General features: G+C 43.0%; 2 protein-coding genes across 2 annotated transcripts in view; one reads left to right on the top strand and one right to left on the bottom strand.

Annotated features, from left to right (window-relative positions):
• The first annotated feature begins 319 nt into the window (after positions 1–319).
• FICD (FIC domain containing) lies at positions 320–2,658 on the top strand. The gene is made up of 2 exons (XM_009283852.2): positions 320–626; positions 1,583–2,658. The coding sequence occupies exons 1-2, from the start codon at positions 335–337 to the stop codon at positions 2,656–2,658; spliced, it is 1,368 nt and encodes a 455-aa protein (XP_009282127.1). The 5' UTR covers positions 320–334.
• A 2,173-nt stretch (positions 2,659–4,831) lies between these two features.
• The window catches only part of SART3 (squamous cell carcinoma antigen recognized by T-cells 3), a gene marked incomplete at its 5' end in the record, with an annotated part of 19,221 nt that continues 10,835 nt past the window's right edge, over positions 4,832–13,217 (bottom strand). Inside the window, 8 exons of the mRNA XM_009283952.2 lie at positions 4,832–6,218; positions 6,853–7,040; positions 8,796–8,948; positions 9,661–10,109; positions 10,913–11,081; positions 11,482–11,558; positions 11,981–12,093; positions 12,378–12,487. Coding sequence (XP_009282227.1) covers positions 6,038–6,218; positions 6,853–7,040; positions 8,796–8,948; positions 9,661–10,109; positions 10,913–11,081; positions 11,482–11,558; positions 11,981–12,093; positions 12,378–12,487 — 1,440 coding nt within the window. The remainder of the gene's footprint in view (positions 6,219–6,852; positions 7,041–8,795; positions 8,949–9,660; positions 10,110–10,912; positions 11,082–11,481; positions 11,559–11,980; positions 12,094–12,377; positions 12,488–13,217) is intronic.

Here is a 13,217-nt window from a genome sequence, read left to right as displayed (position 1 = left end):
GAGCCTGGTGCCCATGCTGCTCATGGGCATCAATGATGTCTCCTCGTGCTGCTGCTGTCGCATTTACAGCAGATCCCGTAAGGATTTGTGTTACGCTGAATACTGCACGTGCCCTGCCCTGATGTGCTTAGAGGTGGCAGGGAAAGGTGGGTGCTTGGGATAACCCCTAATAGCCGTGACAGAAACCCAGAGCACACATGCTCAAGCCCACTCGGGTGCCACGTCTCCAGCACCGCGCCTGCCCTGTGACACGGAGCTCTGGCTAAAGCTCTTTCTGTTCCCAGGTGGGAGCAGTGGGAAAGGAGATGTTCCTTGTGTCTGCGCTGGAAGCAGGATGAATCTCGTGTCTATGGCGACAGATCCCGAGTTGAAATGGATAACCCTGTGGGTCCGCATCAGGTGGGCGGCCGTGCTCATGCTCCTCCTGGGCTCGCTCGTGATGCTGCTGCTCCCGCTGGCTGCTGTGGAAGACCAGTGCCACGCAGTGCTCAAAGGACTCTCTTTCCTGAAAAGTAAACTGGGAGCAGGCTCCTCGGGGGTCACCAGATACACAGGACAAACAACCGGACTGAGCGTGACCTCCAATGGGCTGGAGCTGCTGGTGCTGAAAGGCAAAGCCTCCCCAGGTAAGCGTGTCCCCGGGCAGGCGAACAGCTGAGTTGCTGCATAATAACAACCCGCATCTGGAGATCCGCCCCCCTACCTGATGATCTCCTGTACCCCAAAATGGTAACGAACTCTCATTGCCCAACTGCAAATTAACGTCAGCTGTAAATGACCCAGAGGTCAGACATGCCATCGCCAGCCTGGCTGCCGGCAGCAGCCCGACTGCATTCCATTGCCCTGCGCTGCAGCAGGGCGACGCGCTGGTGTTCTCTCAGCGCTGCTTTATCTCTCAGAAGCTTTTCCTCATGCTTTCGGTACTAGTAAGTTCTGTTAAGGTAACTGGAATATGGAGTGGTGTTTTAATACACAGTAACCTGGGATACACGGCATTAATCCTGAAATCCTGGCTGTCATAGAACAGCCTTTCTGGCAACGTCATTGCCTTTATTGGCCAGAACATTAATTTGGAAAACATTCAAAGGAATCATTACAATTCCAGCACTGTATCTTTGTTCACATTAAAGCTATTATTGCTGGGAAGATGTTTGATAGTTCAGTGAAAAAACAGATAGAAGTGCTGTTAGCACCTGTGGGCTCTGCTTCTAGCAAGAGAATTGGCATCATTGCCAAGAGAACGTATTTAAGACTCCGTGTCTTCCCACGCAAAGCAGCCTGGTGGCCAAAGCGAGTTTTGCTGGGATGGCTACACGCCTGTAGCCAGCTTGAGCCGTGCTGCTCACAGATCCTGCCTCACCACGCTTCCTGCCAGGAACAGCTCTGCCGCCGCATACTCGGCCTGTAAACGTGGCATAAGCCTCTGCGCTTGTAGCCTGGCAAAGGCTGGAATACAAGTTCGCTGTTACAGTTCTTACAGACTGGCTTTATTTAATTTTTGTATCGGTGAACAGTGACGGTCTCCAGAGGTTTTCAGTAAAACTCACTACCCTGTTATCTAACTGTTATCGTTGCATTTCAGAAGTGAAGTTAGAAGCCAAAGCGGCTCTGAATCAAGCCCTCGAAATGAAGCGCCAAGGGAAGCGGGAGAAAGCCCACAAACTCTTTGTGTACGCCCTCAAAATGGACCCTGATTATGTGGATGCCCTGAATGAATTTGGTATCTTTTCTGAAGAGGAAAAAGACATTCTTCAAGCCGACTATTTGTACTCCAAAGCACTAACCATTTCTCCCTGCAACGAGAAGGCTTTGATCAATCGGGACCGGACGCTACCTTTAGTTGAAGAGATAGATCAGAGGTATTTTAGCATTATTGACAGCAAGGTTAAAAAAGTGATGGCGATCCCCAAAGGCAATTCTGCCCTGCGCCGAGTGATGGAGGAGTCCTATTATCACCACATCTACCACACGGTTGCTATTGAAGGAAACACTCTGACGCTGTCAGAAATACGACACATCATTGAGACCAGATATGCTGTTCCTGGAAAAAGCTTAGTGGAGCAGAATGAGGTGATTGGCATGCACGCAGCTTTGAAATACGTCAATACCACGCTGGTATCGCGAATAGGCTCCGTAACCATCAGTGACATCTTGGAGATACATCGGAGAGTGCTGGGCTACGCCGACCCGGTGGAGGCAGGGCGGTTCAGGACTACTCAGGTGTTTGTAGGACATCACATACCACCACATCCCCAGGATGTTGAGAAACAGATGCAGGAGTTTGTGCAGTGGATTAACTCAGAAGATGCCATGAGCTTGCACCCTGTGGAATTTGCTGCGTTAGCCCACTACAAGTTGGTTTACATCCATCCATTTGTAGATGGCAACGGGAGGACCTCGCGCCTGTTAATGAACCTCATACTAATGCAGGCAGGCTACCCACCCATCACAATCCGCAAGGAGCAACGGGCCGAGTATTATCACGTCTTGGAAGTAGCCAACGAGGGCGACGTGAGGCCTTTCATACGCTTTATTGCTAAGTGTACTGAGACAACTCTGGACATGTTGCTCATCGCCACCACAGAATACTCCGTGGGCTTACCTGAAGCAGATGGCAGCACTGCTGGATGCAAACAAACTATCCCTGTCAAGACTTGAGGGTTGTGGATGTTCAGAAGCCGATGAACGCATGGGAGAACAGAACGCCAAGCCACTCAGTATTCCTGCTGGGAAATAACTCGACAGGAGGTGTCGCTCTTTAGCATTTCATTTATTTAAAGTGTCTTACATTTGATTAAATTAATATAATTTATTTATATACATTATGCCAAGCTGAAATGTGAACTGTTGATGTTGACTGTGCACTATAACTTGCTTGTGCTACTGGAAGGAGGTGGGGAGAGGTGTCGGGGGGCTCAACAAGCTGAAGTAGAACTTAATTTCTCCTTGAAGTTAAGCTTTGAGTAGCTGCTTCAATCACAGCACTTCACCTAGTCAGTCAACTGCATTGTCTTACCTTGTCAAGGAGCTGCTAGGCAAGACGAAGTCTTAACTGAGTTGTTGCTTTTGTGTTACCTCTTCCCTGTTGTTCAAAAAAACCCCCCCAAACACAACCCTTGCAGTAACAGCACTCTCCCAGCTACTGGACTGTAGTTAATCAGACTCTTTCCTGTCAGTCATACAAGTTCTATAGTACTGATAGGGAAGGAGGCTAAACTCCAGTTCAGCAAAGGCATGTCTCCCCTCCCATTTCCGTTTTCAGTAGCACTTTGCATGTTTACTTTCAGTTGCCTTTCCTAGGGTGAGTTTTGTACAACAAGTGGGAAGTATTTGGTTTAAGATTACAGATGACGTGACTGGAACAAGAGAAGAAATGCTCTCTGACTTATTTCACTGAACTGCGGGGTGCTTTTGCTATACTTCAGACAGAAGGACTACCTAGCGCTCTGAGGCCTTGCCTCAGACCCCACCTCATCAAGCAGGATCCCTGGGAAACTGCAACTGTCCTTATACATTTCAGTTCAGCGTTTGCAAAGAGCTTGCTTCGGCAAAGCTGTGGGCAGAAAAGGTTATTATACATAGCCATGAGACAACCTTTATCACTTGTGCCAATTTGGTAAGAATGTGTATAGCAAGTTTGCCAAAAACTTAAAAGTTTCTTCAATCTACACAAGAGTACTTTTCACAACTAATTACTAGGTCACTTTATTACTGTGATAAATGCGTCAAGAATCACACGAGGCCTCTTGGTGCTGCAGCGGTGGTTAGTGTAGTGCCTGGAAGCTGCTGTGCAAGTCAAAGCAGCATACCTTATCTTTGCTTTTAAGGTGAAACCACCTGCAGCCGAACATAGAAGAATAGCTCCCTACACCCCTGCCTGCCAGTTGTGTAACGGCGTAATTGATCCCAACACCTCTAAGTTCAGAAAACTTCACTGCAATCCAGTTCAGCGTGCTGTTAAGTTTAAACCCTTCGCAAAACAGCATTAAGCTGTTAAGACTGTCCCAGGCCAGTGTTAAGTTTCTTCCCTTCTAACTCTCTCTTACCTGCAAGGTAGTTAGGACACATTTTATACAAGCAGACAATAGGACAAGACGGGGAGTTATCTATATACTACAGTACCACTCCATGTGTACGTACTGATTACTGCTGACAGGGAAAGCAAACAGTAGTGAGGAATGTTGTTCTGTCCTTACAAAGCGTGCTTATTTTTGTAGTGCAAGGTGAATATAAATAAAATCTGCACTTTAGAGCTTTGGGGGAAAAAAAAAGTGTTATTTTAGTAACAGATTAATAAACTATTTTAATATTAAAGTCTTTGTTTGGAATAGGCTGTTCTCAAAACACTTTGCTGCTGCAGTGAACGAAGAAGTGGTCACAGCTCAGTTTGTGGAGTAGCGAGTTACTTGGCACACATCCTGGCTCCCTCAGCTGCGTACAACTGTACTGCAGCGTGGGGCGTTAGAGGGCTCTGAAGCGGCAAGTCCAACCCCAGCGGCCAAAGGAAACTTAATTCAACGCTAGTGTTGCGTACGTGCCTGCCTGCCACCCTGCAAATCAAAGCTTCATATTAAAGCGTTATTAGAATGTTTCTAAGCCGATTTTGAGATACAATCCCATTGCATCATCAGTACAACACTGGATGGCTAGCCCAAGCGTCTGGCACAGAAGAGGCTGCACACCATACTGTGAACAAGCACCGACAGAACTTGGTCCCCTGCTGTATCACAACTGCCGACATTACATGGTTCAAAGCTATGAAGCAGACTCATCGTTTCAAAGTAAAGCCAAGTCAAATCAGCACAGAATGTAAGCACTGAAAATAGTGTTTATTTGCAGCAGCGCTTGTGTTGTACAAGTGAACTCCGTACTGGGGCCCCCCCTCACATTCAGCCCCTGTGTGTGTTGACTTCCAGAGTTAACAGCAGTTGTAGTTGCAAGCAGTAATATTTCTATCCAAGATCACGTACCAGATTATTTTAAAGTCTGAGGTGATTACTGAAGTGGTTTCAAGATATTCATACTAAATTGAATGAGCTACTTAAAGGTATGTAAGTGACACTGTGTATCTCAGTGCACCCGAGAGGCGAGGTACATCAGTATTACGCAGCTGCCATAGGATAAGTGCAATTCCAACACCCACATCTAAACAAAAGCAACAGTATTTATGGAAAACCTTTGAGAACATGAGTTTAATAAACCAAGAAACATCAGCTTGCACTTCACATTTGTACAAAACCATACAGAAACCACCTGCAAAAAACGTATGAGCTAGCTAGCAAAAACAACAACAAAAAATGGTCCTCAGCAACAGCATGTACAGCTTTTATGGGAAACAAAAATTACCAGATCTAAGCTTTATCTCATGACACTTAAAAATAATAATTTGAATGTCTTTTACAAATACACAATATAAAAAACAGGTCAACTTGAACAGAACATTAACTGAATACATATATATGTATATTTGTGTATATACATATACACACATACGTATAGAAACTCTCCCAATACTAAAATAGGCCATTGTGGTGAAGTTACTAGCATCTGCCATTTAACTCTTAATGGAAGGAGATGAATGTCCCTGTGTGTGTGTGTTTGGGTGTAAAATGGGTCCGTTGTCAGAGAGAATGACTGCAATCACAATCTGAACTGACCAGTGGAGCTCGACAAGGTTATCGCTAGGCTTTCACATTGCATCTCATTCATTAATGAAAGAGAAGTATTTGTAAATTATTCATAAAACTTGATGTGGCATCCAACCTGAACAGGAAGTATTTCCCCCCTTGTTACCCTCAATATGAGGAATCATATAACGCCATTTTACCAGAACATAGTATAACTCTTTGCTCTTAGAAACAGAGGAAAAAAAATGGATTTGTACCATCCTACACTGATCTCGATGAATGCAGTAGTCCAGAACAGTATTTACACATGATTGTGACTGGCGTTCTCTCCTTGCTAGCATAAGGACACAACATGGCTTCCATAAAGGCATTTCACATTTTACCAGACCCGCTGATTGCAGACTTCTTGCTCACTTTTTCAGTAGCATCTTGGCAAAATCAGCATTGGACATCTTTTTAGGCTCCTCAGGGGGTTCGGATGAAGCTGCTGGTGAGTTCTGGACCATCCCATTCTCAGCCTTAGCCACAGGATTACTCTGGCGCTGTAATGCACGAGGCATCATTGAAAGCTGCGTCCTTCCCTTCCCTCGCCTGGAGAACAAAAAGTGACATTTAAAAATATCCCAGTGCTCTTTGAACATACTGTTTTAGCTTGTAGAAACAAAAAGGACTTTGTTCACCATGAGGAACGCTCATTTAAATATTATTACTGAAACAAATGACAGGAGTAAGTAGTGCAAAGCTTTCAATGGGTGCCCTTTGAAACAGTATACCTAAGTCCTGGCAGAAAACAACTGCCCAACAGTCCCCAGAAATTGAAGCTCCATGTTTAACTACAGGGCACGTACTATGTAACACCAATGCAATGCTAAGCAGCCAGAGCACTCTAAAAAGATGAAGGAGCAACCTTAATGCTCACTGTGAACAATGGCTGGTTCTCCAGAACGAGAGGACATGGAAGTTATTAGTGCTCAGGTGCTAGCATCGGCTCCAACGGCATGTCTAACACCCGATACTCTCGGTCACTACAGACCTGTTTCTATAGGTAATGGTAAAGAAGAAAAATCTGCTTTTCCTCATCAGTCCAGCAACCCAAATTTTTATGGTTCAGCACCTTTTAAATGTTCTCTCATGTTCTAGGTAAGATTCCTACATTGTAGCATATGAAGAAACCCAGCGTTTTCTTTTTAAGCATTGCCAAGCAGTCTGCCTCACTAATACTTACGCTCCATAAACCTGTCGTGGTACTGCAAATTGCGAGGCTCTGCCTGCCTCAGGCTTGTCTGGCACCTTTCGCAGAGGTGGGTTACTGATCGCCACCTTGATGACGTGTTCCTTAACTGTCAGGCCATCCATTTTCAGCACAGCCTGTGAGGCCTGAGCTTCATTTTCATATTCCACATAGGCCAGGCCCTAAATAAGGAAAAGAGGTAACCTACATTAGTTTTAGTGCTTCTTTCTCTGCATGAAAGCTTTTGCTAATAATTTGGCCAACTGATAAGAAAACCATACAGAAAGCAGACCTAAACATGGCTAGGAGTCCCAGTATTCTTTAGCTAAAAAAAAAAAATTCTTATCTACACAAATCTACAACCTGCATTTCTTGACTCTCACTCACAATGCCCTAATTTGTGGAAGAGGTATTAAAAAAAAAAAAAACCCCCAAGATCCCAGTAAAGTAGATATAATGAAGTACTGCATCAGTGGCAAGTCTTCACTTCTAAATGTATATTATACATATATCCAGGCTGAATCTGGTATCGGACAGATTTGGATTCATAGTGGAAGAAAAGAGAAATCAATCTATGGAGCTAGAACAGAAAGATCCACACAAACTCTCCTGTGATTCTTCACTAAGCTACAACTCATACCTAAGGAATCAAGTCGCTAACATAGGGCTGTTGCGGCCACCTTGGTTTCAAGAGCAGTAAAACCCATCTTAAACAGCTCTAACAGAACTGACAGGCACAGTCTCTAAAGAGACTGACATTGCTGCCCTGAGAACAGGGACTGGTGACAAAAGCATTCTTCGCAGGATATGAATCCACATTGACTTTATGAAGTAACAGCTGCTAACCGCACTGGTAACCAGCTGCTAACTGCTGCTGTGAATCCACATTGACTTTATGAAGTAACAGTTGCTAACCGCACTGGTAACCAGCTGCTAGTGCACCTTCAGTAATGGGGTCTTATTTCCAGCAAATGGACAAAAGGGCACCCCCCCGGCATCTGCTACAGCAGGCTCCTACAGCAAGTACACTGGTTGGGAGGCATCACCTCCCAGTTCTATTATTGTTATTCTTCTAAATGACAGTCAGACCCTTAAGCGGTGTTTTTGCATTATCCAGTTTCACAGGAAACACAGATTTTGTGTAACATTCAGAGTACATTTATTTGTGGTTTAGACAGAATCCCAGCTCAAACCAAGCTGAGAACATGGCTTGCAAGACTTGGGGTACACAGGGAGAGCACTCCTTACAAAGTATGCATGCAACAGGAACTGTACTTGAGATATTGCCAAGAGCTAGAAAATACATTTTAAAAATACATGCACATTATCACCAGGATGGCACCTGTTAGAAGTGCCCAACGTGCAGACATGGCCGAGGTGTCAGGTAGAAATTTGGCAGAGCAGCAGCTAGTCTAGAGTCTCTTATTTAACAAGGAGTCATTTATCCCAGGATGGAAATAATGAGCCAGCCTGTCAGAGAGAAGTGGCTCATTTCTCACTGGCAAATCTAATCTTGCAGCAGGTGTTATGAACTATAGCCTCAAGAAACTATAGAAGGGGAGGAGGGGAACTGGTTATACCAGGTAAACCCTATCTAGTCAGTTACTTTAAAAACAAATATTCTTTGCAGACTTACTAATGTCTATTTTTACTATACTGAAAGTGCTGTAAACATCTTCCCCTCCATCCCATTTATATCACACTTTCTTCTTGTGCAATTTAATAAGTACTTTGGAAAATATCTTCTTCCCCTCCTACTTCTTCTTTGTTGGCACAAAGGCACACTGGGCCATATAATTCCAAGCATTTCCACAAGTTCTAATGCAAAGCCAGGTTGGCAACTTTTAAAATACAAAGCTTACTTTTTGTATCCAAACCTCATGAAGAGCTTCTTTTTGAAGGATTTCTTAAAATTAAGAGTGCATTAAGGAGCCTACCTTGGGTTTTCCAGCTCGGTTGGTGACCAGCCGAATGTCTTTCACATTCCCATGTGCTTTACAAACATCTTCCAGCTCTTCCTTAGTGCAGGAAAATGGCAAACCAGATATAAACAATTTATGTTTCTCCAGTGTAGTGCTATACCTGAACACCTGAAGAAATGAAAAGGCTGTTAGATACCAAACTGCTCAGAGACTCCAGGGATTTCAATCTATTACACTTCCAAAAGCTTAGAGTACTTCATATTTGTGCAATACAAAAATACCTTCAAGTCACGAGTAGTATTTTGAAAGATATTTGCATATAAACATACAGGCATACACTAAGGACTTGTAATTCTAAGAACAGACACTTCTAAACACCTATGTCTCCTTCACAATGAGAAGGGCCATTGGTAATGTCTTCTTGCTCAGTTGTCACTATCTGAACCATTAAGTTTTTCTGTACAATAACTCCGTAATGCAGAAAACCACTGATTATACAACTGATATCTAGTACAGACCATTAACAAGAATCAGTGGGTTGTGTAATAAATGCCCACAGCTGTATGACTCAACCAAAAAAATACTTCACAGATTGAGATGCTCAAGTAGGAATCTGGGTACCTCACACCATTAACAAGCTGCTCAGATTAGCTTACTCAAGATTTGCAGAAATCTGCTGATGTCAATCCTGGTTTATGGCAAAGTAACATAAGATGCAAGAACTCCCAGAAAACAGTTATACTGCCAAGACATAACGTTACCATTCCAAACTAGCACAACATGAATTCATTAGATGCAAGCCCTCTGGAAGCAACATATTCTGCAGCTTTCCTAAGCAGTCCCGCTGTTCAACCTATTACTGGAAAGAATAGAAGTTTACCTTAAAGTCTGGATTCTTGTTCTTGTCAACACACGGAGAAACAAACATTGGTCTTCCCTCCACAACTTTACGATCCAAGCCAAGAGCTTGGAGAGCAGATTTTTCTTCCTTGAATTCTACGTAGCAGTAGCCCCGGAAAGTCCCCTTGTTGCTGAATACTGGACGGATTTCTGCTACCTCCCCACAGCTCTCAAAGAGGTCTTTCAGCTTCGCTTCAGGATCTGCCATGTTGTAGGAAAGGTTGCTGACAAAGACTGTGACATTATCTTTACTGCTGTCATGTAACACTTTGGGGATGTCTTTTCGACTGGTAGATGCCTTTTCCTTTTGGTTTGCTGGGCGATCTGGCTTTTCAGGTCCACTTCTTCCAAACAGCCCAGTTTCTACCTCCATGTCTTCTTCAAGAAGTTCGCCATCACCGTCTCCCTTATGCCTCTTGCTGGGCTGCTCTGCTGATAAATGAAATTGAAAGCCTTACTAGAAAAAAATTATACCATTTCATTCACCATTGAAATTAAGCTGTCCCCCATTACCACTATGGAGTTTGGAAATGGCATGTGAAACCACAAATACAATGACAGGTCTTAGAGACACAAAATAAAAATCTCCCTCAGGTTTTTAAGAATAAGTAACAACAGATTATTTGACCAAGACAGCAAGTATTTAGATGAAAGCAACAAGGATATTTTTTCCCTTTTTCTGTCGTTTACAACTACTGATTCATGTTCTTTCTCTTTGGCTAATGGTTTTGTTTTGTTTTTTAAAGTAAGAAAAACAAAAATGTAAAAGCTCCCAAAACTCCCAGGGGCAGCAATCTATTAAAATCTTCTGTTACCACCTTCCAAGAGACTGCTACAATACTGAATAACCCAACTTAGACACATGCCTCAGTGTCATTTGATGAGTCAGGAAAATTACTTTTTTTTTTAAAAACAAAAAAATAAAATCACTATTCCCTGAAATAAGAAAAACCTAAAAAAACCCTATAGCAGTTCTTATGAAAAAATACTTCTGCTGACCAAAAACCATTCAGTCTTGCTTTCATTTCACTACCAAAGATCTCCTAGGAGAAAGAGACCCTGAATAGACAGCAGCTCTGAAGACACCAGTGATGGCACTTCCTCATCTACGTCTAACTGAAGGGAGGCAACCGATAATCCTGTTGCCAGAGATGTGAAGTTTTAGGTTGTTTTTAGGCAACCGATAATCCTGTTGCCAGAGATCTGAAGTTTTAGGTTGTTTTTTTTTTTACCTTCTTCTTCTTGTCCCCATTCACCCTCATCATCATCATCTGCTTTGCGCTTGTCTCCAATCCTGGTTTTTTTAACCTTTTTGGAAGCTTTCTTTTCTGCCCGAGCCTGCTTTCGTTGTTCAGCTTTCTCCTCCTCTTGCTTTGCCAGAGCAGCTTCTTTCTCAGCAGCCTACAAATACGGAAGATTTTTTTTCTAGTGATTGCAGATTACAGAGCATTCTTACATGCTATTTTCTACAGTACTGAACCTGGAGGGTTTTCTCCTAAGCTTCATGAAACACAGCATTAATGCTGTGATCATCATTTAAAGCACAACTCAATTGTTTGCTCTTACAGCTTTCCTGGGGTGCATGTTACTCTCGTATCCATCCAAGGGTCAAAAGGTGAAAGATAAAAAGCATCAAAAGACATTAACCATAGTTTTAAACTAAAATCAATAGTTCTGAGGCTTTAAGACAATTCAGGCTTATCTATGGGAACCAACATTAGAAATCTGACATTCAGGCAAGCATGACCTTAATATAGGTATTTCCTATAAACTGCTTAGGTAGTTCACAGAAAGTTCTGACCTTTGCTCTTTGTTCATTAACTCGAGCTAATCTGTTTTCTGTTTTTTGAACAGCTGCATCCCAGTCTTCCAATGTTCCTAAAGGATAAAAAAAGCCTTGTATTTAGCTTTCCCATAATTTGAAAATACAATTCTGGCAAAATAAGAGCCAATGAGTTCATGGAACTTGCTCTTAATATTAACCATTACACATGAAAATTCTAAATATAACGAGTAGCCTTCAAAGAAAAAGAAAACAAAAACCAATCAGAGCAGAAACCTCTCATTTATAATACAACACTCCAAACAGGCATGGAAAAACCCAGTAATTTCAGCAGGCTCCAAGTCAGGCCAGAAAAGAAGAAAAAAAGAAAAAAAGAAAAAAAGAACTGCTTGTGTATACTACAGTAGTGTAAAGAAAATAAGCCTTCACCAGAACACAAAACACTAGATCACAATTCACTCTGTATCATTGTACACTAACTAGAGTGGGTAAAACGAGACGACGTGCAGTTAATTACCTTCTATTCTCTCCAGTGTGAGCAGCACCTCACAGACGTGCTCTGGATAGTCACTTGTGCACTGCACAGCTCGGTGCAAGGCCTTCCTGCAGTGCTGAGTGTCACCATGAGCTCTGCAGTAGGGAAACCATGGCAGTAAGGAACCAATCCTCCACATCAAGATTACAAGACAGGACAGTTAACTACATTCTATGCAAATATTTTCCCTCCTTTCCTAGCAAACTCGCACTACGTGCTGTTGCTGTAATACTTCTGAAATACACTGCAGAGCTGCTGTAAGAACCTCAAAAGCTTATTATAAACCCATATGAAGTATACCCATGCTCAGCATCTAAGTCTTGTCTCACACATATGAGGAAACTAAAAAGTTACATCTTCCAACCAGCCAAGCTCTTACCTTTCTAGGTTATAATATTCCAGCCACATGTTAGCATATTTGGCATTCCCTTTAGTCATAATGTTGTCCCAGAGTTCTCTGGCTTTCTGCATGTTGTTACATAAGCGGGCCTGAAACAGAGCATCCAAAGTACTCAAAATAATTTAGGATTATTTGTTCAACACCATTACCCCCTGCCTCCCCCCTACCCCCCAAAGCAAGGAAACACCACAGATGATGCACGCAGACCCAGGAAGATACATCTGCTCCTTAGAGCGATCAAAGTGAACACATAATGCAATCCTAGTACTGAATAATACTTCCCTGCCCAGCTGTTACATCAATCTTGGTTTCTGGCTCCCACATACATTTTGGTTATTATAAAATAATCAGATAGCTGCTTCTGAATTTTTCCTTTTGTCATTATTCATGAATGTACCTAATAGAGCACTTAGACTGAGAACTGGGTTTGTGTTTAAGAGAAGTGCTTAGGAAAGGGAGCAGGGGACAAGGGGAAATGGATTAAGACACCCAAGTGGGATTCACCTGATCTAACTGTAGAGGTACACGAGTACGCTAGACAGCTGACTTATTAGAACTGCTTTAGCATAAGCTGAACCACACCTGGATGCACCTACTTTCTCCCTCCACTAAGTGGACAGAAAGCAATAGTAATTAATTAAGGTTCAGGCCCACATTGTTCAGGAGGATTACAATGCCTGAGACTTTGCCAAGCCATCCCATGCATTATGGATGAGGGAAGGGCTGTGGATGTGGTCTGCCTGGACTTTTAGTAAAGCCTTTGACACCGTTCCCCCAGCAGTCTCCTGGAGAAACTGGCTGCTCATGGCTTGGACGGGC

Source organism: Aptenodytes forsteri, unplaced genomic scaffold, assembly GCF_000699145.1.
Source record: "Aptenodytes forsteri isolate BGI_AS27 unplaced genomic scaffold, ASM69914v1 Scaffold118, whole genome shotgun sequence".
NCBI classification, from domain to species: Eukaryota; Metazoa; Chordata; class Aves; order Sphenisciformes; family Spheniscidae; genus Aptenodytes; species Aptenodytes forsteri.
The sequence above is the reverse complement of the archived record's forward strand: the minus strand, read 5'-3'. Positions and strand labels throughout refer to the sequence as shown.